The sequence below is a fragment of the Theropithecus gelada genome, chromosome 5, assembly GCF_003255815.1.
Source record: "Theropithecus gelada isolate Dixy chromosome 5, Tgel_1.0, whole genome shotgun sequence".
Classification (NCBI taxonomy): Eukaryota; Metazoa; Chordata; class Mammalia; order Primates; family Cercopithecidae; genus Theropithecus; species Theropithecus gelada.
This window is the reverse complement of record NC_037672.1, coordinates 73,154,111-73,180,908: the sequence shown is the minus strand read 5'-3', so window position 1 is coordinate 73,180,908 and position 26,798 is coordinate 73,154,111. Positions and strand designations below refer to the sequence as shown.

The 26,798-nt window shown below is 35.3% G+C and overlaps 1 protein-coding gene across 3 annotated transcripts; it reads right to left on the bottom strand.

Annotated features, from left to right (window-relative positions):
* Positions 1–3,261: 3,261 nt before the first annotated feature.
* On the bottom strand, positions 3,262–25,786 carry LOC112624278 (UDP-glucuronosyltransferase 2B9). Of its 3 annotated transcripts, XM_025384788.1 has the most exons (7): positions 25,469–25,786; positions 25,066–25,117; positions 23,634–23,782; positions 18,338–18,469; positions 14,464–14,551; positions 13,407–13,626; positions 3,262–3,792 (listed from the first exon to the last, which is right to left on the bottom strand). In XM_025384788.1, exons 1-7 carry the CDS (start codon positions 25,784–25,786, stop codon positions 3,513–3,515), a joined length of 1,239 nt encoding a protein of 412 aa, XP_025240573.1. In that variant the 3' UTR covers positions 3,262–3,512. The 3 variants fall into 3 exon arrangements, with proteins under 3 accessions (XP_025240573.1, XP_025240571.1, XP_025240572.1); XM_025384786.1 differs by having other exon boundaries at positions 25,066–25,786; XM_025384787.1 differs by lacking the exon at positions 25,066–25,117 and having other exon boundaries at positions 25,318–25,786.
* Between the last annotated feature and the right edge of the window lie 1,012 nt (positions 25,787–26,798).

The following is a 26,798-nucleotide window of genomic DNA, read 5'->3' as shown; positions in this document are numbered from 1 at the left end:
CTAAATATACAATTATGTCATCTGCAAACAGGGACAATTTGACTTCTTTTCCTAACTGAATACCCTTTATTTCTTTCTCTTGCCTGATTGTCCTAGCCAGAACTTCCAACACTATGTTGAATAGGAGTGGTGAGAGAGGGCATCCCTGTCTTGTGCCAGTTTTTAAAGGGAATGCTTCCAGTTTTTGCCCATTCAGTATGATATTGGCCATGGATTTGTCATAAATAGCTCTTATTATTTTGAGATGTGTTCCATCAATACTGAATTTATTGAGAGTTTTTAGCATGAGGGGATGTTGAATTTTGTCAAAGGTCTTTTCTGCATCTACTGAGATAATCATGTGGTTTTTGTCTTTGGTTCTGTTTATATGCTGTAATATGTTTATTTATGTGTGAATGTTGAACCAGCCTTGCATCCCAGGGATGATGACCACTTGATCATGGTGGATACACCTTTTGATGTGCTGCTAGATTCGGTTTGCCGGCATTTTATTGAGGATTTTTGCATCAATGTTCATCAGAGATATTGGTTTAAAATTCTCTTTTTTTTTTGTATCTCTGTCAGGCTTTGGTATCAGGATGATGTTGGCCTCATAAAATGAGACAGGGAGGATTCCCTCTATTTCTATTGATTTGAATAGTTTCAGAAGGAATGGTACCAACTCCTCCTTCTACCTCTGTTAGAATTTGGCTGTGAATCCTCTGGTCCTGGACTTCTTTTGGTTGGTAGGCTATTAATTATTGCCTCAATTTCAGAGCCTGCTATTAATATATTCAGGGATTCAGCTTCTTCCTGGTTTAGTCTTGGGAGAGTGTAAGTGTCCAGGAAATTATCCATTTCTTCTAGATTTTCTAGTTTATTTGCACAGAGGTGTTTATAGTATTCTCCGATGGTACTTTTTATTTCTGTGGGTTTGGTGGTGATATCCCCTTTATCATTTTTTTTGCATCTATTTGATTCTTCTCTCTTTTCTTCTTTTTAGTCTTGCTAGCAGTCTATCAATTTTGTTGATCTTTTCAAAAAATCTGCTCCTGGATTCATTGATTTTCTGGAGGGTTTTTTGTGTCTCTATCTCCTTCAGTTCTGCTCTGATCTTAGTTATTTCTTGCCTTCTGCTAGCTGTTGAATGTTATTGCTCTTGCTTCTCTAGTTGTTTCAATTGTGATGTTAGGGTGTCAATTTTAGATCTTTCCTGCTTTCTCTTGTGGGCATTTAGTGCTATAAATTTTCCTCTACACACTGCTTTAAATGTGTCCCAGAGACTCTGGTATGTTGTATCTTTGTTCTCATTGGTTTCAAAGAACATCTTTATTTCTGCCTTCATTTTGTTATGTACCCAGTAGTCATTGAGGAGCAGGTTGTTCAGTTTCCATGTAGTTGAGTGGTTTTGATAGTTTGTTAGTCCTGAGTTCTAGTTTGATTGCTCTATGGTCTGGGAGACAGTTTGGTATAATTTCTGTTCATTTACATTTGCTGAGGAGTGCTTTACTTCCAAATATGCAGTCAGTTTTGGATAAGTGTGATGTGGTGCTGAGAAGAATGTATATTCTATTGATTTTGGTTGGAGATTTCTGTAGATGTCTATTAGGTTTGTTTGGTGCAGAATTGAGTTCAATTCCTGGATATCCTTGTTAACTTTCTGTCTCGATCTGCCAAATGTTGACAGTGGGGTGTTAAAGTCTCTCATTATTATTGTATGGGAGTCTAAGTCTCTTTGTAAGTCTCTAAGGACTTGCTTTATGAATCTGGGTGCTCCTGTATTGGATGCATATATATTTAGGTTAGCTCTTCCTGAAGAATTGATCCCTTTATCATTATGTAATGGCCTTCTTTGTCTCTTTTGATCTTTGATGGTTTAAAATCTGTTTTATCAGAGACTAGGATTGCAACCCCTGCCTTTTTTCTTGTTTTCCATTTGCTTGGTAGATCTTCCTACATTCCTTTATTTTGAGCCTATGTATGTCTCTGCATGTGAGATGGGTCTCCTGAATATAGCAAACTGATGGGTCTTGACTCTTTCTCCAATTTGCCAGTCTGTGTCTTTTAATTGGACCTTTTAGTCCACTTACATTTAAGGTTAATATTGTTATAGTGCTTCCTTCAGGATCTCTTGTAGGGCAGGCCTGGTGGTGACAAAATCTCTAAGCATTTGTTTGTCTGTACAGGATTTTATTTCTCCTTCACTTCTGAAATGTAATTTGGCTGGATATGAAATTCTGGGTTTAAAATTCTTTACTTGAAAAATATGGAATATTGGCCCCCACTCTCTTCTGGCTTGGAGAGTTTCTGCTGAGAGATCTGCTCTTAGTCTGATGGGCTTCCCTTTGTGCTTAAACCGACCTTTCTCTCTGGCTGCCCTTAACATTTTTTCCTTCATTTCAACTTTGGAGAATCTGACAATTACATGTCTTGGAGTTGCTCTTCTTGAGAAATATCTTTGTGGCGTTCTCTGTATTTCTTGAATTTGAATGTTGGCCTGGCTTACTAGGTTGGGGAAATTCTCTCGGATCATATCCTGCAGAGTGTTTTCCAACTTGATTCCATTTTCCCCAGCACTTTTAGTCATACCAATCAGACATAGATTTGATTTTTTCACATAAAGCCATATTTCTTGGAGGCTTTGTTCATTTCTTTTTACTCTTTTTTCTCTACATTTCTCTTCTCACTTCATTTCATTCATTTGATCTTCAATTGCTGATACTCTTTCTTCCAGTTGATCGAGTCAGTTACTGAAGCTTGTGCATTTCTCACATAGTTCTTGTATTATGGTTTTCATCTGTATCAGTTCTTTTAAGGTCTTCTCTGCAATGATTATTCTAGTTATCCATTCATCCATTTTTTTTTAAGGTTTTTACTTTCTTTACACTGGTTACGTAGTTCCTCCTTTAGCTCTGAGAAGTTTGATTGACTGAAGCCTTCTTCTCTCAATTCATCAAAGTCATTCTCCATCCAGCTTTGTTCCGTTGATGGCAATACTACTCATCTTAAAATATCAAAAGGAAGAGAGACTTTCCATACAATTTCACTATGTAATAGTCTCTTTAGTAGCCGTTAAAACAATACAATCCTGTTCAAAATGAAGCCAAATTATTCTGAGTATGTGCAAAACCGCACTGATACTGTCAGTGGACTTCTTCATGTTCTTTTGTTTATGTAGAATGTGTGAAATATAGTTAAGCTGAGTAAATATTTTTTGTATAAACTATGATTTAGAAAAACAAATTTCAATATAAGTTCAACAAATTTCAATACAAGTTCATATGGATTTACATGATTTTGTGTTTTCTGAAGTGTTTTCTTCATTTCTACAAAATATTTCTAACCATTAACTGGCTGGTAAATCTCTGAAAAACAAATTTTTATTTGACTAAGTAAATTTTGAAAATGTTTTTATTTTTATTTTTATTTTTTGGTCACAGGAAGAAAGAAATCTTGCATCATAATCTTTCTTCCTGGAATAAGCTGAAGTAGTCTCATCTATCAGGTTTTCCAGCTTCAAATATCAGATACAACTAATCACTTTTTCCCTTCTTTCCTTTTCTAGCAATCTTCCAGAAACAAAACAGACAACATTTCATGATGACAAATATCACAGTTGCCACACAGGCCAGCAGGAACCCAATCACATCCAAAGAGTGATACTGGAACCAGGTGAGGTCATGGGCTGCAGGCCGAAGGTGTTTAGCTCCTTTGTGTCGCATGACAAATTCAATCCAGAAGACTGCTCGATCCAGGGGCTTCACTGGTTGATCATGTTGAATTCTTGATAATTTCATAACATTCTCTTTATATCTGAAAGATAAAAATAAAGATACTAATGTAGCAGGAAGAGACTTTTACAAAACCCCTCAGACACCGAGTTAAAGAAGGAAGGGGTTTATTCATTTGGGAGCATCAGCAAAGCTCCTGTCTCAAGAACTGAGCTCCCCAAGTGAGCTGTCCCTTTTAAGGGCTCACAACTCTACAGGGGTCCACATGAGAGGGTCGTGATAGATTGAGCAAGCAGTGGGTACATGACTGGGGGCTGCATGCACCAGTAATCAGAACGGAACAGAAGAGGACAGGGATTTTTACAACGCTTTTCCATAAAATGTCTGTAATCTATAGAGAAGATAACCAGTTAGGTCAGGGGTCGATCTTTAACTATCAGGCCCAGAGTGTGGCACCAGGCTGTTTGCTTGTTCATTTCATTTCTACCTTTTAGTTTTTACTTCTTTTTTCTTTAGAGGCAGAAATTGGGCATAAGACAATATGAGGAGTGATCTCTTCCCTTGCTAACACTGAAAGTAAGTTAATGTGTCTGTGCATATGAAGTTTATGAAAGGCTTTTAATGTGCCAAATAGCTCAAAGTAAATGTCAAAGAATTGACATAGAATTTGTGTACTTTAATTTGAGTCATCACAGAAAGTTTTGCTTTTAAATTGGACTTTTCTCATTGACAAATATTTTCTAAAGTAGAAATTGAATGTTAGGTGAGAAAGTTAATTTTTTTTTGAAGCAGAGAAAATATAAGGCATTTTAATTTGCTTCTAATTGTTTAATTTTAAGTTTTTTTAGGTACAGATTAAGTATATATATTTATGGGGTATATGAGTTGTTTTGATACAATGTGAAACTATCACATCATGGAAAATAGGATATTCATCCCTTAAACATTTATACTTTGTATTATGACCAATTCAATTACACTGTTAGTTCTCAAACAGACATATGAGAATGTGCTCAATATCATGAACCATTTTAAGTGCTGTAAGAAAGATCGTGAAAATGCAATATGAGAATTATCATATCTAAGTTCCTAAAAAGTAATTGTGTCATGGTGAGTGACATTCTTCATAGCTAGCCACTTTGCTTCTACGTTACTCTTTTGTCTCCTACTGTTTCCCACCCTGTAGCCAGAATGATTTTTTGCAATTAAAGTCAGTTTATAGCACTCCCCTGATTAAGACTTTGGCATGGCTTCTCATTATTTAAAGAATAAAATCCAACTCTGTTATTTGGTCTACAGAACCGTACATTGTTTGACACTGGCAAGCTCTTTTCCTAACACTTTCCCCCTGCACACTGTCTTCTAGATTGGCCTTCTATTTTTTTCTTTAAGCTCCCAAAGGTGTTCTCGTCTTAGCACCTTACACATTTTTTTCCCTCTCTCCTGCTCTTGGAGTATTCTCTCTTGCTACAACCCAAGGCATACTTCTCTCCCTTTCTATGGCTTCCTTCTTATGTTACTTCTAAGAGAGGCTTTTACTGACCACACTATGATGGAAACTCTAGGATTTTCTCTATTTTCTGTGCTTATTTTGCTATTTGATTTCTAGAGTTTTAAAATGCATTATATATCTCATAAAATAAACATTTAAATATTAAATACAAAAGATAAATATACGTACACTAAGTGAATAGTCCAAAAATGTAAGATCATCTTGAACATTATTTAGAGGTGAAGATATCTATTTACCTACTGTTCTGATCGTGGTATAGGATATCACAACCTGCCTAGAATCATTCTCTTTTTCTGATCCATTTAGTCACTACTTTTGTCCTCCAATTAAGTATTAGCCTGACTTTGAATAGCATACATTAGTTTTGCTTGTTTATGTAATTGAATGATATAATATGTACTCATTAGTGTCTTTTATTAATGTAGCAGTTCTTCTGTAATTCCATTGCTGTGTAGTATTTTGTTGATTGAGAAAGCACAAATTGTTTCTTCATTTTGTGATTAATACATATTTGGGTTGGTAATAATTTTTAGACACTATTGATAATTCTGTCATAAACATTCTTCTAGATGGTATTATATTTATATATTTATACGTATCTCTAGGGTATATAATTGAGAGTAGAATTGCTGAGATAAAAGTAGATGCATAATTATGATCCACTTCTTGACTTTAACATTTTTTGAAGTGTATTTTTTTATCTCTAAAATGTAAAGATATGTTTGCTATAGTTTTTATAACCTGCCTCACTTCCACTATGACTGCATCACACAGTTTCTATGACATTAAATCTTATTATATTTACTAAGTCTTGAGTTATTACCCACCACAAATCACATCAAATAACTATTCGACATGCTCTAAGAAAATGTGTCTTCCAGTTGATATATATAATACATATATGTGTATTGTATATGTACACATGTTCATGTGTGTGTATCATTTTACATTATAAGATTCCATTTGGTAATTGTGCTCTTCAAATGTTTTATGTCTTTACTCATTATTTGCTCTTTTTTTAAGTCTGTTTAGATTGAATAAAAGTATTCGTACAATCACATTTAAATCTACCAGTTTGCTTTATACATATTTTTTCTATTTGTCCAAGTTGGTTTGTGTTTCTTTTTAATTATTTCCTATCTTCTTTAAAGGTGTTTTTATCATTCATTAACCTTCTTTTTTTGTGATGAAGTATTTTTAAAGTATTCCTTTAGATGATGCCCTCCTTATTTAAAAGCATTATTGATATTAGTTATAAATGCTGGATCGATGGTAGCTGGACTCTGCAAGGAATTTTGCACATTGATATCTTTGGGTGTGAAAAAATAAAATATTAAAAATTTAACTTAAAATTTTATTTTTTTGTTTTTCAAAGACCATCATCAAAAAGGAAAATTTAGTGCACCATAATGGGACAAAATATTTAAAAATTATATATCAGCACATATAAGGATTCTCAATGTCTTTAGCCGTAATGAAAATGCAATCTGAGACCAGGATGAGAGATCATTTTACACCCACTAAGAAGGCTTTAACAAAAAGACAGATAATGACATGTTTGGCAAAAGTATGGAGGAATTGTAACCAAGTTGTACTGCTGGTGGTAGTGATAAATGAAACAAGTACTTTGGAAGACATTTTAGCAGTTCTTCATAAACATACAGTTCCCACATGAGCCAGAAATTCCACTTGTAGTATCAACCCAAAAGAAAGGAAAACAGGGTTATGCAAAAACTTGTGTAGCAATATTCCTAGTAACTACAACTGGAAACAATCAAAAGGCCAATGAACTGAGAAGTTAACAACTAAAATATGACATATCCTTACTGAAAAATATTAAACTGCTATAAAAAGAAATGAAGTATTAAAACACACAACAACATGAATAAAACAAACACCATAAAAAACAACAAAAAATTAAGCTAGGTGAAACGTCATTTACACAGCACCCTAAAGATCATAGGAAGTGAGTTCTGTGTCATTGCAATTTCTTTTGTGCTGATAAAAATGTTCTAAAATTATGGGATAATGATGGCTTCATGGCTCTGTAAACATAGTAAATATATTTGGAGTTTATATCACAAAGAGGAGGATTTTATGGTATCAAAATTAAATCTCAATTTCAAGTCCATTACAATAATGATAATAATAAAAGTTAATTTTTCAGCAGGAAAATCATCATGTTCTGAGGCATTTTAGATATTTAATTAAAATATTTATTATATTATTTCATTTATTCCTCCTTTCTACTATGAATTCATTATGTCAAAATTTTAAGAAATGTATTTTTTGGAACTGGGTGGAGCTCACAGCAGCTCAAGGAAGCCTGCCTGTCTCTGTAGACTCCACCTCTGGGGACAGGGCACAGCTAAACAACAACAACAACAAAAGCAGCAGAAACCTCTGCAGATGCAAATGACTCTGTCTGACAGCTTTGAAGAGAGCAGTGGATCTCCCAACACGGAGGTTGAGATCTGAGAAGGGACAGACTGCCTGCTCAAGTGGGTCCCTGAACCCTGAGTAGCCTAACTGGGAGACATCCTCCACTAGGGGCAGACCGACACCCCACACCTCCCACGGCAGAGTATACCCCTGAGAGGAAGCTTCCAAAGCAAGAATCAGACAGGTACACTCGCTGTTCAGCAATATTCTATCTTCTGCAGCCTCTGCTGTTGACATCCAGGCAAACAGGGTCTGGAGTGGACCTCAGGCAATCTCCAACAGACCTACAACTGAGGGTCCTGACTGTTAGAAGGAAAACTAACGAACAGGAAGGACACTCACACCAAAACCCCATCAGTACGTCACCATCATCAAAGACCAGAGGCAGATAAAACCACAAAGATGAGGAAAAAGCAGGGCAGAAAAGCTGGAAATTCAAAAAATAAGAGTGCATCTCCCCCTCCAAAGGAGCGCAGCTCATCGCCAGCAATGGATCAAAGCTGGATGGAGAATGACTTTGATGAGATGAGAGAAGAAGGCTTCAGTCCATCTAACTTCTCAGAGCTAAAGGAGGAATTACGTACCCAGCACAAAGAAACTAAAAATCTTGAAAAAGAGTGGAAGAATTGATAGCTAGAATAATTAATGCAGAGAAGGTCATAAATGAAATGACAGAGATGAAAACCATGACACGAGAAATACGTGACAAATGCACAAGCTTCAGTAACCGACTCGATCAACTGGAAGAAAGAGTATCAGTGATTGAGGATCAAATGAATGAAATGAAGCGAGAAGAGAAAATAAAAGAAAAAAGAAGAAAAAGAAATGAACAAAGCCTGCAAGAAGTATGGGATTATGTAAAAAGACCAAATCTACATCTGATTGGGGTGCTTGAAAGTGAGTGGGAAAATGGAACCAAGTTGGAAAACACTCTTCAGGATATCATCCAGGAGAACTTCCCCAACCTAGTAGGGCAGGCCAACATTCAAATCCAGGAAATACAGAGAATGCTACAAAGATACTCCTCGAGAAGAGCAACTCCAAGACACATAATTGCCAGATTCATCAAAGTTGAAATGAGGGAAAAAATCTTAAGGGCAGCCAGAGAGAAAGGTCGGGTTACCCACAAAGGGAAGCCCATCAGACTAACAGCAGATCTCTCGGCAGAAACCCTACAAGCCAGAAGAGAGTGGGGGCCAATATTCAACATTCTTAAAGAAAAGAATTTTAAACCCAGAATTTCATATCCAGCCAAACTAAGTTTCATAAGTGAAGGAGAAATAAAATCCTTTACAGATAAGCAAATGCTTAGAGATTTTGTCACCACCAGGCCTGCCTTACAAGAGACCCTGAAGGAAGCACTAAACATGGAAAGGAACAACTGGTACCAGCCATTGCAAAAACATGCCAAAATGTAAAGACCATTTAGGCTAGGAAGAAACTGCATCAACTAACGAGCAAAATAACCAGTGAATATCATAATGGCAGGATCAAGTTCACACATAACAATATTAACCTTAAATGTAAATGGACTAAATGCTCCAATTAAAAGACACAGACTGGCAAACGGGATAAAGAGTCAAGACCCATCAGTTTGCTGTATTCAGGAGACCCATCTCACATGCAGAGACATACATAGGCTCAAAATAAAGGGATAGAGGAAGATCTACCAAGCAAATGGAGAACAGAAAAAAGCAGGGGTTGCAATCCTAGTCTCTGATAAAACAGACTTTAAACCATCAAAGATCAAAAGAGACAAAGAAGGCCATTACATAATGGTAAAGGGATCAATTCAACAGGAAGAGCTAACTATCCTAAATATATATGCACTCAATACAGGAGCACCCAGATTCATAAAGCAAGTCCTCAGAGACTTACAAAGAGACTTAGACTCCCATACAATAATAATGGGAGACTTTAACACCCCACTGTCAACATTAGACAGATCAACGAGACAGAAAGTTAACAAGGATATCCAGGAATTGAACTCATCTCTGCAGCAAGCAGACCTAATAGACATCTATAGAACTCTCCACCCCAAATCAACAGAATATACATTCTTCTCAGCACCACATCACACTTATTCCAAAATTGACCACATAATTGGAAGTAAAGCACTCTTCAGCAAATGTACAAGAACAGAAATTATAACAAACTGTCTCTCAGACTACAGTGCAATCAAACTGGAACTCAGGACTAAGAAACTCTATCAAAACCGCTCAACTACATGGAGAAACTCTATCAAAACCGCTCAACTACATGGAAACTGAACAACCTGCTCCTCAATGACTACTGGGTACATAACAAAATGAAGGCAGAAATAAAGATGTTCTTTGAAACCAATGAGAACAAAGATACAACATACCAGAATCTCTGGGACACATTTAAAGCAATGTGTAGAGGGACATTTATAGCACTAAATGCCCAGAAGAGAAAGTTGGAAAGATCTAAAATTGACAGTCTAACATCACAATTGAAAGAACTAAAGAAGCAAGAGCAAACATGTTCAAAAGCTAGCAGAAGGCAAGAAATAACTAAGATCAGAGCAGAACTGAAGGAGATAGAGACACAAAAAACCCTCCAAAAAATCAGTGAATCCAGGAGTTGGTTTTTTGAAAAGATCAACCAAATTGATAGACCGCTAGCAAGACTAATAAAGAAGAAAAGAGAGAAGAATCAAATAGACGCAATAAAAAATGATAAAGGGGATATCACCACCGACCCCACAGAAATACAAATTACAATCAGAGAATACTATAAACACTTCTATGCAAATAAACTAGAAAATCTAGAAGAAATGGATAATTTCCTGGACACTTACTCTCTTCCAAGACTAAACCAGGAAGAAGTTGAATCCCTGAATAGACCAATAGCAGGCTCTGAAATTGAGGCAATAATTAATAGCCTACCAACCAAAAAAGTCCAGGACCAGATGGATTCACAGCCGAATTCTACCAGAGGTACAAGGAGGAGCTGGTATCATTCCTTCTGAAACTATTCCAATCAATAGAAAAAGAGGGAATCCTCCCTAACTCATTTTATGAGGCCAACATTATCCTGATAGCAAAGCCTGGCAGAGACACAACAAAAAAAGAGAATTTTAGACCAATATCCCTGATGAACATCGGTGCAAAAATCCTCAATAAAATACTGGCAAAACGGATTCAGCAGTATATCAAAAAGCTTATCCACCATGATCAAGTAGGCTTCATCCCTGGGATGCAAGGCTGGTTCAACATTCGCAAATCATTAAACGTAATCCAGCATATAAACAGAACCAAAGACAAGAACCACATGATTATCTCAATAGATGCAGAAAAGGCCTTTGACAAAATTCAACAGCCCTTCATGCTAAAAACGCTCAATAAATTCGGTATTGATGGGAACATATCTCAAAATAATAAGAGCTATTTATGACAAACCCACAGCCAATATCATACTGAATGGGCAAAAACTGGGAAAATTCCCTTTGAAAACTGGCACAAGACAGGGATGCCCTCTCTCACCACTCCTATTCAACATAGTGTTGGAAGTTCTGGCTAGGGCAATCAGGCAAGAGAAAGAAATGAAGGGTATTCAGTTAGGAAAAGAAGAAGTCAAATTGTCCCTGTTTGCAGATGACATGATTGTATATTTAGAACAACCCATTGTCTTAGCCCAAAATCTCCTTAAGCTGATAAGCAACTTCAGCAAAGTCTCAGGATACAAAATTAATGTGCAAAAATCACAAGCATTCTTGTACACCAGTAACAGACAGAGAGCCAAATCATGAATGAACTTCCATTCACAATTGCTTCAAAGAGAATAAAATACCTAAGAATCCAACTTACAAGGGATGTAAAGGATCTCTTCAAGGAGAACAACAAACCACTACTCAGTGAAATAAAAGAGGACACAAACAAATGGAAGAACATACCATGCTCATGGATAGGAAGAATCAGTATCGTGAAAATGGCCATACTGCCCAAGGTTATTTATAGATTCAATGCCATCCCCATCAAGCTACCAATGAGTTTTTTCACAGAATTGGAAAAAGCTGCTTTAAAGTTCACATGGAACCAAAAAAGAGCCCGCATTGCCAAGATAATCCTAAGTCAAAAGAACAAAGCTGGAGGCATCACGCTACCTGACTTCAAACTATACTACAAGGCTACAGTAACCAAAACAGCATGGTATTGGTACCAAAACAGAGATATAGACCAATGGAACAGAACAGAGTCCTCAGAAATAATACCACACATCTACAGCCATCTGATCTTTGACAAACCTGAGAGAAACAAGAAATGGGGAAAGGATTCCCTATTGAATAAATGGTGCTGGGAAAATTGGCTAGCCATAAGTAGAAAGCTGAAACTGGATCCTTTCCTTACTCTTTATATGAAAATTAATTCAAGATGGATTAGAGACTTAAATGTTAGACCTAATACCATAAAAATCCTAGAAGAAAACCTAGGTAGTACCATTCAGGACATAGGCATGGGCAAGGACTTCATGTCTAAAACACCAAAAGCAACGGCACTAAAAGCCAAAAATGACAAATGGGATCTAATTAAATTATAGAGCTTCTGCACAGCAAAAGAAAATACCATCAGAGAGAACAGGCAACCTACAGAATGGGAGAAAATTTTTGCAATCTACTCATCTGACAAAGGGCTAATATCCAGAACCTACAAAGAACTCAAACAAATTTACAAGAAAAAAACAAACAACCCCATCTAAAAGTGGGCAAAGGATATGAACAGACATTTCTCAAAAGAAGACATTCATACAGCCAACAGACACATGAAAAAATGCTTATCATCACTGGCCTTCAGAGAAATGCAAATCAAAAACACAATTAAAGACAATCTCACACCAGTTAGAATGGCAATCATTAAAATGTCAGGAAACAACAGGTGCTGGAGAGGATGTGGAGAAATTGTAACACTTTTACACTGTTGGTGGGATTGTAAACTAGTTCAACCATTATGGAAAACAGTATGGCGATTTCTCAAGGGTCTAGAACTAGAAACACCATATGACCCAGCCATCCCATTACTGGGTATATACCCAAAGGATTATAAATCATGCTGCTATAAAGACACATGCACACGTATGTTTATTGCGGCACTATTCACAATAGCAAAGACTTGGAATCAACCCAAATGTCCATCAGTGACAGACTGGATTAGGTAAATGTGGCACATATACACCATGGAATACTATGCAGCCATAAAAAAGGATGAGTTTGTGTCCTTTGTAGGGGATCACTTGGACTCGGGAAGGTGAACATCACACACCGGGGCCTATCACGGGGAGGGGGGAGGAGAGAGGGATTGCATTGGGAGTTCTACCTGATGTAAATGATGAGTTGATGGGTGCTGACGAGTTGATGGGTGCAGCACACCACCATGGCACAAGTATACATATGTAACAAACCTGCACGTTATGCACATGTACCCTGGAACTTAAAGTATAATAATAATAATAATAAAAAGAAATGTATTTTTTATATTCTGTATATCATTTTAAAAGTATTTTTGTGAAGAAAATTGTTTCACTAACTGGCTATTCATTAGACATATGGGTTTCAAATACAATTTTTAAATAACTAATACAAAATAAAAACAGATTTCAGACTGGTTAAATCATTTAAATTCTTTCAGAATTACTCTCTTATAAAAAGGATGAAACTCACACTCACTATTGACAAGAGAAGCTATCTATAAATACCACCTAGTGAAAAATATTGTTCTACTCACAAAGGATCATTAATTACTGTCTTCAGTGCATTCGCCAAGTCTGTACTCGACATTGTGTCAAAGTCCAATCTAACAGCTGCTCCTTTGGTCTTCATGTGAGCAATGTTATCAGGCTGATCGGCAAACAATGGAATGCCCACCATAGGGACCCCATGGTAGATTGCCTCGTAGATGCCATTGGCTCCACCGTGAGTTATAAAAGCTCTGGTTTTTGGATGACCTAGGATTGCATGAATTTTAGAAAAATTATTTATAGGAATAAAATGAGATGCACAACGAAAGGCTCTGAAAGTGACAGTGTTTTCTAGATAACACATTGAACTAATTTGCTATTGCTTTTCAGACTTCAGAGGAAAAAACACGTACTTGTGCTGGGTATGCAAGTGAAGGCTGAATGGTGTGTGTGACTTCAGACTGCAAAACAATACAAGAGTTCCAGTTGGACTAATGAAAAAGTGCAATCTAGATTTTTTAAGTGTGCAATAAAGAAGACAGCAAGAGATGGGCATGATGTGAACTGCTGTTTTAAGTGCAGTCGCAGAGTGTGATAGGTGGGGTGTGCAAGGCAGCAGGCAGTGGGTTGGTGGTGGTGCTAGGATTGAGGAAGGACAGGTCACACTTCATCATGACCTGTCATCACTTTATGATTAAGATTAGTAATTTAATCCGTCAGAAAATACAGAATTACTGGTGATAGAAAAGCTATTATTTTTGGTGGCACTTGAAATAACCCTGCAGGAGAGGAAACAACAGGTGTAAAGTTGTAGAAATAGGAGACAGAGAGACAGCTCAGGAAGTTATTGTAAAGTTCTGTGAGATGTAGTAACACCTGAAATAAAAATTCTTGCTGATTCTGACCATAAAGAATGTGAGTGTATATCATAAAATGCCAATAATTATAGCGTACTCTTTTTCCCCTAGGACTGGTAAATAAATATAAAGAAGTTACATTTTGTTTTTCCTAAACAAATATTCAAAAAGCTTGTTTCATGATTAACTATTAACACTCTAATGTACTGTTACTAATATATCCAGTATTTGTTCACCCGAGTCTTACCTAGAAGGTCATTCTGGGGTATCCAGTTATAGAGCCGAGTATTGAGGCCTAAGGTATCCGGTTTTTTCCCATCAAATCTCCACAGAACCTGTTACAGTGAAGAAAATATCTTATTCCATGAGTGGAATTCAAAAGTTATATAATGTTAGAACTGTAAAAGGATAGGAACGAGATCAAGGGATGTTAGTAAATCAGAACTACTCAAAGACTGATGTAAATAGAATACTCACATTTAATTTTCTCAACATTTATAATTAATTAGGCACATAAGGAAATCATGATTTTCCAAAATAATACCTTAGAAAAAATCAGATTATCAATTAAAAGTTCAAGTATTTAAAAAATTGTTACACTTTTTAGAAGAAACCTATGTGCGGCCAGCCATCATATGAAAAAAAAAAAAAAAAAAAAAAAGGTTAACATCACAGATCATTAGAGAAATCCGAATCAGAACCATGATGAGACAGCATCTCACACCAGTCAGAATATCATGCTGTGGGTGAGGTTGTACAGAAAAGGCTTGCTTATACTCTGTTGGTTGGAATGTAAGTTAGTTCATCCATTGTGGAAGACAGTGGCGATTCGTCAAAAACCTAGAGGGGAAAATACCATGAAACCCAGCAACCCCATTACTGGGTATGTAATGAAAAGACTGTAAATTGTTCTTTTATAATGACCCTTGCACAGGTATATTAATTGTAGTACTATTTACAAGAGCAAGGACATGGAATCACCCTAAATGCCCATTGATTATGGGCTGAATAAAGAAAATATGGTACATATACACTACTGAATATTATGCAGCCATAAAAAAAAGAACAAAATTATGTATTTTGTAGGGATATAGAAGGAGCTGGAGACCATTATCCTTAGCAAACTAGCAATGGGATGGAAATAAAAATATGGCATATCCTCACTTATAAGTGGAAGGTGAAAGACGACAACATGTGGACATATAGACAGGAACAACATACACTGCTGTGTATTGGAGGCTGGAGGGTGGGAGGGGAACGAGGATCAGGAAAAATAATTAACTGATATTAGCCTGAATATCTGGGTGACGAAATGATCAGTACAATAAACCCCCATGACACAAGTTTACCTATGTAAAAGAACTGTACACGTGCCCTTGGACTTAAAATAAAAGCTAAAAATAAAAGTTAATTTAATTTTTAAAAATAAAAATATTCTAAGAAATGTATAAAAATTTTAACTATTCATTATAATTCTAGTGTAAAAACCCAACAATTTCATAATGACCTGCGTGCTTCTTTTCTTTTATGTATTTTATATTAGTTTTCATCTTCCAAATTTAATTTGAATGTGTTCATTTCTTTTTGAGTAAGTTGACAAGTAGTTCATACGTACCTGCTTGTGTGTAGGTTATAATGTTAGAGCCCGTTGTCCCTTGATTGACAAAATAGCAAGTCCATAAATAAGCTACTTATAAGAAAGAGATTAATGCTGCAAGGGTAGTATGTGTAACTTCATTGGAATTATAAATTATCAAGCACTACTTCCAAAATAAATTTCAAGTGACCATTTTTGATATAAATTCAGAGTACTATCAGTATTTCTAACTTTGGATACTTTCTGGCATAGAAATGAGGAACCTGTTGGTATCATGAATAAAAATACAGCTGTTGAATAAACTCAAAATTGTATTTTGCTGAATTTGGTCAACTGATTATTACCACCGAGACAACGTACTACAAAGCTTTGACAACAGTGATTAATGTGTTCTGCTATAGCCAAGACATTTTATGTTTAAGTTACTAATTTTGAAACTGTGTGGGTACTTGGACAAGTTGTCTGTCAGCCTAGGCTGTTCTTTCTCTGAATAGTACCCTGAACATTACTCAGATATACCTCTTCAAAAATGTACAGGAAGTACAAGAGGCTGGATTACACGGCAAGCCTAAATTGCATGATGTATGTGAGACTTTTTGAAATACCTGCTATTGTTATTGTGCTAGTGAAGTTACCTATTAAAATGTAACTTTTTCTGATAACACTAGTAGTGTGTACAGTGTCCTCAGGAATTCTTAAACGAAAGGGTCAAATGACAGGGGGAGAATTTGATGGTATCTCTTACCTGACCCCAATATCATGGTAATACCAAAACTTCACCTACATTTCTTGAATAAATTTATTCCTGATTATGCTATTAATGCCAAATTTATTATCAATTAACAATACCCTCTGTATTATTTTAGCATTGTTCGTGTATATTTTTGATTTTGAACTAATATCTGAGATAATTAGTGCTTACTCAACGGCTAAATTTTTAGTCAGGATGTTTATTTTTTAATTTTTCATATCCATAAAGTTTATTTTTAAAATGTATAAAAGTAATTATATAGGAATATTTATTAATATACTTAAAAAGTTTTTTCCATAAGTTGAAGTAAAATACATTAGCAATATCTTCCAAACTCCATCTTTACAAAAATAAAACTTCTAGATCCTGAAATGTACTACAGTGGAGTCTATAGTTTACAATTTTTTTTTTTTTTTTTTGAGATGGAGTCTCACCCTGTTGACCAGGCTGGAGTGCAATGGTGCAATCTTGGCTCACTGTAACCTCTGCCTCCTGGCTTCAGGTGATTCTCTTGCCCTAACTTCCCAAGTAGCTGCGATCACAGGTGCATGCCAACATGCCTGGGTAATTTTTTGTATCTTTAGAAGAGATGGGGTTACACCACGTTGGCCAAATTGGTCTCGAACTCCTGACCTTGTGATCTGCCTACCTTGGTCTCCCAAAGTGCTGGGATTACTGGCGTGAGCTACTATGTCTGGCCTATAGTTTACACTTTTAATCACAGGATTGCAATTCATTTTCCTTATTCCCCTGCTCCCCACATGTGGCAGTTATTATTCCTAAATTAACGACATTCAATCGTGTTATACTACCACAGATCTTTAAATAGAGTATATACCGCATAATTACTAACAGAGGCAATCTTCTCCACTTGTTGTCAAGTATTTTATATAAGTATCTGACTTAAAGTGCAAATAGAAATATTACATTCCATAATTGTAAACATTCACCAAGAGCTTCCAGAGTACGATAAGTAATAGAGATGGCCCAAGAGTCAGTCAAGTGTTCTTCACTCATTGGATACTGCTGAGATTAGGAAAACTGTTCTGAAGAAAATGATCATAAGTCTTACTTGTATTTCTACAAGGAAACAGTTCTGGATACATTTTTTTTTATGAAAACACCTGAAAGTCATTCTAAAGACTATATTAAGCACCATTTTCACTTACCTGAAATATATTGAGTTAAATTCAGCAGTATGTATGAGTGTTAATATTAGAAATTAAAAATAACTCTGGGTCTCAAGTTGCCTTTGCTGGATACATATGGAGTAGTGAGTTTCCACTGATGCTAATAGAAACCACTCATGCATACCAAGGTTAGGAACTCCCCCAGGGTCACATGCAACCTCTAAGTCTGAGGCACAACTATGACTTCTGTCGGTGGATGCTATACAAGCATATTTAAGGCTATATTCGGCTATAAAGAGTTCAATCTACTCTTTAATATTCTTTGCATGTAGATCACATACACAATTCAAAATTTTATGGGACAGGAGGTGAAAAGTCTCCAAACATTTTTTTAATACCTTTCTCCATACAATTTATTGTCTTCATATTTACATAGGGGAATGTTCATACTTAAAAACATTTTTTTTTTTTTAAATGCAACCACAATTTTCACTTATCACTGTTTCTCCAGGAATATCCTTGTTCTAATTTTTCAACTTTTGGCCAACTTTACATTTGTCAGAAGTTTCTATAATTGGATTACTTACAAACTTTAACAGCCTCTTTCAGTAGTTTTCCACACCAGTAAGGCACTTCATCTTACCTTTTGTGGGATTTGGGCAAGGGCTGATGCAATTACATTGGCCCTTTCTTCTTTCATGTTAGTGACCATTGACCCCAGAGAAAACACCACAACACCATTTTCTCCAGAGCTCTGTACAAACTCTTCCATTTCCTGTGAAAAAAGAATTTGTTTCATCACAAAAGAGTAACAGCATAGCAGGCACTACTGAAAGAATTGGGACAAATTACTAAAGAGAGAAAATCAGTTATTTTGAGTAATCATTGGAGTAAATAATATTTTCTAACTTACTCAATCACTGAGGGATTTTGAAATTAGATACAAAATGTGAGATAGGTGGACTCTGCTAAGGATATTTGTGTAACTATGTGTGTATGTGTATGTATTTGTGTGCATGTGTGTAAGGGAGAAAAGAAATGGAGCTATTACATTGTAGTCAGGGAGATAATGTCAAAAATATTACACACAGACTCTTCTCTTATAATACTAAAATTACTAATATACGTTCTTGGAAAGTGGCACCACTCAGCTTTAATTCTATATTGTTGTTCTACTAAATCACTTGTGTTGATTTCAGGCAGGTTTTCTGTAGGATTCTTTTATTAGGAATCCATTAGTGTTTACTTCCCTCACTATGAGCTCTGAGGATAAGCTGCTCACTGTTGGGATAACTTTACATCTACATTTATGTTTCTCTACAGTGCTTTTTACTTCACTTAAAGTTTGTCAGAGTTTTCTGGTAGTTTTTGAAAAACTAAACAAAAATAAAAGCTGATGGTTAAGAACCACTGACATACTGGAGTTTGGTATTGTAATTTGGAATTTCTGTGAATTAGTCCAGGAGTCTTATTTATAATACAGAATTGTACACTATACAGTTACATAGTTGAATGATCATATTTTCAGATTATTGTTTAGGTGGAGCACCTATTGACCTGAAATCACACTGTTAAACTAATGTGCTATTTATAACTGCATATGAGGAACTCTCATCATCACTTTGTTGTGTCTCAGAGGCAGCACTTGCATCAGAATAGAAGAGGCCACCAGACCTTTTTGCAGGGGAGATCTTGTCTCTCTTTTGAGTAGCTCACTCACACCACATTACACTCCTGGTGAAGATGTGCTTGGCTGCAATCGATTGCGAATTATTCTGACTTGTGTTCTCCAATGAATGCCAATATTTAAACTTAAATATTTTCAGATTTAATCATTGTGGTAAAACTTTTCCTTATGATTCTTAACAAAACAAAGAAAAAATGTCCAAATGTTAACTGTGCAGACCACATATTACGGAGCATTTTTAAAATATGATTTTTAATCTTAACATAAGAGTCATTGTACTGCTATTCCAGGTAATACTTGGGGCATGTAGGTATTGTGCATGACTGCTGTTGACTGTAGCCATATTTACTGTAACTGGTGTTCAGTGTTTCACCTCACTAGCTTGATGCCAAGAGCCCTGTTTATCCATGCAGTGTTGAAGGACTCTAATCTCTGTTTACAGATTCATCACTGATGTGGACTGGTTGTTTCTTCTTCTGTGATAACATCATAAAAATAATATAAGATTAATGTAAGAAATTTTATAAAAGCATGAAAAATTTTTTTAAATAAAATTTTTCTAAAATTTTTATGTTGTGATATTAGTTATGTAAAATATGTTTTTCATCATGGCTTTTGTCCTATTTATATAGCTCAATGTACACATGTGACACTTATTTAGAAAATGTTAATCTTATTGTGTATGCATTTTCCTCCTGCAAAAACTTGTCATCTTGTTACGTTTATCATTTTCTAACTCCCTTTGTTTGTATTACAGCTGACAGTGTAATTGAATATTTCATTGATAAAATTATTGTGATGCTATTGTATACACACAGTATAAGTTTTTAATCATTCCTTCATTTAAGATGTTGGACTACTTCCAATGCTAATTTCATGCATATTTTCCATAATGTCGAATAGGTGTACCTTAAGTAATTTTTTTCTCTGTATGATTTCACGTGAATATAGTATAAAACTTATAGTAATATTCATTTTTAAACACCTGATACATTTTGTCATGTCTTATCCTCTTATATAGAAATTGTCTGAGAATCTAATATTTAATTGGAATGAAAGCAACCTGGGTTAGCAATTATTTTACGTAATAAAAAAAGAACTGGTTTCACAACCACTGACTTGCATTCAAATCTTTCTGCAAATTAGTAACAACAGCTAATAGTAGTAATTATCACTATTGTACTACTAGTCATCCTTTTTCTTGTCCTTCTACAAGTCCTACTCTTCCCCTTCCTACTGACACTATCGGTTTCCCTTAGTGTGAGTGGGAAAATCTTTCAAGAGTAGGCCAGGGTGGCATAGATTTTTCATTAGTCTTACCCCAGCTTTTGTCTCTTGAGAAAGTTATCATATAAAGCCCATGCAATTTGCATTCAATATAGATAATGAGTTTTAACAATGGAATAAAATCTCAGTTTTATGTGGACAAAAATTATCTTTTAAGAGATTACTTAATAATGTAATAAAGAATGCTTGCTTTGTACACAGGTTTTAAAAGTGTGATATTAATTTAAAATATATGAGTTTATTGTGTTCTTTCATAAAGAATATAATCTTATATGCCGGCAGAATTTTTTTGGTATTGAAACTAAGAACACTATTCAGATACAATTGGTATAAATTATTTGATCTTTATTATCCATGCATTGTTCATTATCTCTGTGCTTCTCTGTCAAGCAGCTATGATGTTAACACAAGTTGACACAGGGAGCTTTAATGAGTTACTTGTCATATGACAAAAATCATCTGCTCTCATAGGGTATGTTTATGCTGTAATATGTAAACCCCTGGGGTCTCAATGAAGAATGATTTAAATGCTTTAGTAAGATCAAGTGAAACTGAGTTTGTCTGCAAATATTACAGGAACGCATTTATTTTGTTGAGGAAGTGTTTTAAGCTGTGATACTGGTGAAGATCCTCATTACCTATGAGAGAATTTTAGAATTTTAACTAGCTCATTGCAGTGGGAAGTCAGGGACCCCAGAGGGAGGGACCGGCTGAAGCTGTGGCAGAAGAACATAAATTGTGAAGATTTCACGGACATTTTTTAGTTCCCCAAATTAATACTTTTATAATTTCTTACACGTCTTTACTGTAATCTCTGAACATAAACTGTGAAGATTTCATGGACACTGATCACTTCCCCAATGAATATCCTTGTGATTTCCTATGCCTGTCTTTACTTTCATCTCTTAATCCCATCATCTTCTTCGTAAGATGAGGAGGATGAATGTCGCCTCAGGACCCTGTGATTGTGTCAACTGCACAAATTGTGTGTAGAGCCTGTGTGTTTGAATGGTATGAAATCTGGGCATCTTAAAAAAAGAACAGGATAACAGCGATGTTCAGGGAACAAGAGAGGTAACTTTGAACTGGCCACCAGGGAGCCGGATGGAACAAAGCTATATTTCTCCTCTTTCATAAGCAAATAGGAGAAATATCACTGAATTCTTTTTCTGAGCAAGGAACATCCCTGAGAAAAGAATGCGCCCTGAAGGTAGGCCTATAGACAGTCCCTTTTTAAGGCATTCCGTCTTTTATGGTGGAAGCCTAAGGGATGAAATAAGCCCCGGTCTCCTATAGTGCTCCCAGGCTTATTAGGTGGGGGAAAATTCCCACCTAATAAACTGTGGTCAGACAGGTTATCTGCTCTCAAATGCTGTTTCCTGATAAGATGTTATCAATGACAATGCCCAAAACTTCATTAGCAATTTTAATTTTACCTCATTCTTGGTCCTGTGATCTAGCCCTGCCTCCATTTGCTTTGTGATATTTTATTACCTTGTGAAGTCTGTGATCTCTGTGACCCACATCCTGTTTGTGCACTCCCTCCCTTTTTGAAAATCGCTAATAAAACTTGCGGGAACATCACGGATCCTGATGGCATGTGATATCTCCCCCGGACACCCAGCTTTAAATTTCTCTCTCTTGTGCTCTTTCTCTTTATTTCTCAACCCAGCCGAGACACTTAGGAAATAGAAAAGAATCCACGTTAAACATCAGGAGCGGGTTCTCCTGATAGCTCATCTTACTGTCAAAACTGATAAACTGATATGTCTAGTTTTAATCAAGTCCACATGGTGTCTGTCAACTATGACTTTGCAAGATAATATAATTTTGATGTACTGAAAAATCTGGCTCTATTAAATGAAGAATGATATCTCAAGTGACCTGCACATGTTAAGTAATTAGTACTATTAGTAATAATAGCAAAATAACAATAATTGCAAAATAAATACTATCTCTGAGTAACTGACTACAGGTCAGAGACATTTGAAGTGTTTTCCTGTGTTAATATTTTTCCACACAACACAACATAAATTTGTCACTATTTTTTAAATGTAGGTATCATTATTTCCATCAACATACTCGTCCACTTCTCCATCAACTGTTACCTGAATCCATGCAAAATTTCCTGAATGGCTGGCTCTTTATTCTGACCCTCCTGCAATTTAATCATTGAATATCTTGAAAGCTCTTCTTAAAGAAGAGAATCTTTTCATATAGCTTTCCTTCTTAACTCTTTTTCACAGCTTTTCAATGTGCTTAAAAAATATTTCAACTCCTAATATGTATCTGGCTCTAATTTGCCTCTCAGCATCATCTGATTCTTAGTCTCTCCCTGCAAATAAAACCTGAGGACTTGAGAACTATCCTGATGACTTTACCTGTTTTCCTTCTTTTGTCTATCTCTCCCCATCATTCTTTTACTTATTCCTGTGTATTGTTCAGCTCTCATCTTAGTAATCAGTGACTCCAGGATACTTTCTATTATCTCCACTGATGCTTTCTTGTCATTGGGTTTTTCCTTGAGATAATAGTTTTTATATAATTTTTATTACTTGCACATATTCTATCTTTTCAAGTAGAATGTAAGGTATGTGGGGACAGAAACTCAGTCCACTTTTTTCACTGAAAATTGTGCACTTACCTGTGTTTAGTGCTAATCCCTTTGTAAATATTATTTGAATGCATGATCAATACCTTCTTAGGTGTTAAATAATGAAGACTTTAATTCAACCAACTCTATTTTTGAAGTCTTCTTAGTATTCCCCTCTATTAGTAGTACTCATAAAACTCACATACGTGTGATGGTATCACTATGTACATGAGTTCTAATTAGTATCTGCTTTACCCCACCCACTTCCCATCTTTCTTTCAGTGTAAGTCAAACACTCTGAATGAAGACTGTAGAATCATTTCTACTGAAAATTCAAAGCCAACAAAATAAAACCAATGACAGTATGTTTACCTTAGGTAGGGGTTTGGCAGGTTTGCAGTGGAGTCCTCCAACAAAATCAACATTTGGTAAGAGTGGATGTGGAAACTGAAAATTCCAGGAGTTTCGAATAAGCCATATGTCAGCTTTCCCCATTGTCTCAGATAATGTAGTGGGTCTTCCTGACAAGAAAAAGAAAAGAAAAGGTGGATGACACAAGATAATTACATTAGGTTATTTTCTGAAAGGGGTTAGAAAAATGAAGGCAAAAATATAGGCAAAAGCGTCTGTGCTTTGAAAAATATATACATATGTTCATTTACAGACATAATTTAATTTATGTATTTTTGATTTTGCCCATGAATATTTATAAGAAAATAGTAGGAGAATTGTGAGGTTAAGCTACATCTCTAATGTCACAGCAGTATACTCACAATCATAAATAATTATTAAAATAAGCCACAGAGAATTAAACACCAATTTCTTTTCTTTTTAAAGCTTCAATAGTAGCATATGGACATTTAAACAACTCTTTGAGCTCCATATTCAATTAATTCTACTGTACCCATAAAAATAATTTTCTAAGAAATACTCTAGTTTACACAACTCATTAAGCCAATCCTTTTATCTTTGGTTCTTCAAGTGAACTGTGGACTATGTGGAGATTATGGATGAAAACTTTGTACTCTTTTAGATTCAAGGTAAGATCTTAATAATATTATCTTTAAGTAAATATATTTGTAAATTATAGCTAGAAATTTTTGAGAAATTATTGAAATAAAGATTTGTACTCAACCTTAATCTGTCTTATATCTTTTAATAAAGAGACATAGTTTGAAAAGCAACTATGTAGACATAACAACCTTCACATTCCAATAAGATGATTGGTCTCTAAATGAATGGTTTCCAATTCTTTAATGAAAGAGTATAGAAACATTAGAAACTTCAAATTATCTTTAATGATTTTTGCATCAGAGATATAGACATTCTCTCTCTCTACTGTGAAGGAAAACTTCTGGTAACATGGGAATATCATTTGATTTCTAAATAAGAAAACCAAGCTTTACAGAAAAAATAATTTTGGCAGTTATATAGATAGTTGTAGAAAAATGTGTAACTACTCATTCTAAATCTATGCATTCAGTAAGATGTTATTTGATGGGTTTTACAGATTTTAAGATGTAAAACAATGTATACTAAAACAGATGAGTAATTACTTAAAGTCTTAGAGGCATTGATACATAGGTTTATGATTTCCTGGGGTTTTCTGTGTGAAACATGGCCACACAGTTTTAACTGACCCTGTAATTTAAGCTTTTCTATAATACTTGTGAGATTGATAGATCATCCTGTATTTTCGTTTTATAAATTCACTTACCAAAACCCCACTACCCTGACTTTATGGCTTTATATAAGCTCTGTTTCAAAGAGACAAATAAGTTACAGATTGAAAAAAAATACTTACCTAGAACTTCACTATAAAATTGATCCCACTTCTTCATGTCATACATTTGGAAATAAAAGTCAAAAGAAAGCATATAGATCATATTTTTTACCCTCTCCATGAAAGTCATTTGATCACTTAATTCTGACATAACAACAGGTACGTAGGAGGGAGGGAAAAGAAATCCTCCACAATGCTTTTCAAAAATGTAGCCAGGAGTGAAGCGGAGACTGTACACAAGGGGTATGTTAAATAGCTCAGCCAGCAGCTCACTACAGGGAAAAATAGCATCTCCAAAAATGACATCAAATCTTGACTCTTGTAATTTCTTCATTAATTTCTTATTTGAAACTACATCTTTACAGAAATTTCTAATTATGTCACCAAACCTCCATGCGATTTCTTGCATTTGTGAAAAATATAACCAAAATGTATCTTTTGGAAGTTCTATCCATCTCTTAACCTCTTGCATGGAGATATTCTCAAACTCAATTTTAGTTAAAGATGTAGGAAAGACTTCAATTTTAAGAGCGGATGAGTTGTTGGGATCAAAAAGAATGGAAGCTGAAGATGCCAGGACAGTCACCTCATGACCTCTCTGGACAAGCTCTTCCAGGATTGTCTTCATATTCATCCAATGGCTATATTCTGCCGCCCACACCAGCACCTTTCCACAACTCCCAGAGCTAAAGTAAAAGCTCAGTTGTATTAGCAGAATTACTGAAGTCCATTTCACAGACATCTTTGTGCAATGCAATGCTTGCTTTCCAGTTGCTGTTCCTTTCTGTCAATTCTCATGGTTATATCCAAAGATAAATTAACCAAGAAGTTAAAATGTAACCCTTATACTTCAAAGTACATACAATATCATTAAATCAACATTCCAAGCATGTGGATGGCAAGGAGACAAATGAAGGTAAATGACTTGTTTACACAGATGTGATTAATTTCCCGTTTATGTTTATGAGTGCTATCCTTCAGCTAATATCAAGGATCTTGTATGGACATACCATCTGTCTTATGCAAGATATTTTAGAAGAGTGTCCAGAATTGTAACAGTGAAAGGTCATGTTTCTGTAGCCCATTTGACACAGAACTAAAGATAAAATGATGAAACATGGTCCATATATTTTTGTACCCTTTGTTGACGTATAATTTAAACATCATAAAATTTATCAATTATTGTGTAAAATTTAATATTCCATAGTATATTCACAGAATTGTGCGTCTACCACAACAATCTATTTGACAGCCTTTTTATCTCCCCAAAATAAGTCCTATAGCCTTTAGCCTTTTCCTCTTCACCTCTAGTTTCTGCATTTCCCCTGTGCTGGGTAATTGCTAATTGAATTTCTATCTCTATAGATTTACCTATTCTAGATGATTTTTAATACATGCAATCATACAATATGTGGTATTTCATGACTGGCTTCTGTTATGTAACATAATATTTTAAATGTTCATTTATGATATAGTATATACACGTTGATTCTTACAACCATCATGTAAGATATTGAGAGTGTGAAGATGACACTATCTTTATAAACTTTGTGAAAGTAATCAAAGATAAAGAGAGAAAAGGAGAAAAGTAAATCAAGCTTGTAGTACATTCAGCATTAATCATTAGGTTAGCTTGTTCTCTGATTCACTTCCTCATAGTTATTTGGCTATAGTCCTAGAATTATGCAGACCTTGTTACGAGATTGTAGTACCTCTTAACTCTTCTATAGATAATAACTTAAACATTATGAAAT

Coding starts and splice junctions, on each gene's coding strand:
- LOC112624278 (XM_025384786.1), bottom strand. CDS start 25,786: ATGTCTGTGAAATGGACTTCAGTAATTCTGCTAATACAACTGAGCTTT. Junction 18,470..23,633: donor CTGCCAAACCCCTACCTAAG/GTAAACATACTG, acceptor CTTTTTTCACAG/GAAATGGAAGAGTTTGTACA. Junction 13,627..14,463: donor ACCCCAGAATGACCTTCTAG/GTAAGACTCGGG, acceptor ATGCAATCCTAG/GTCATCCAAAAACCAGAGCT.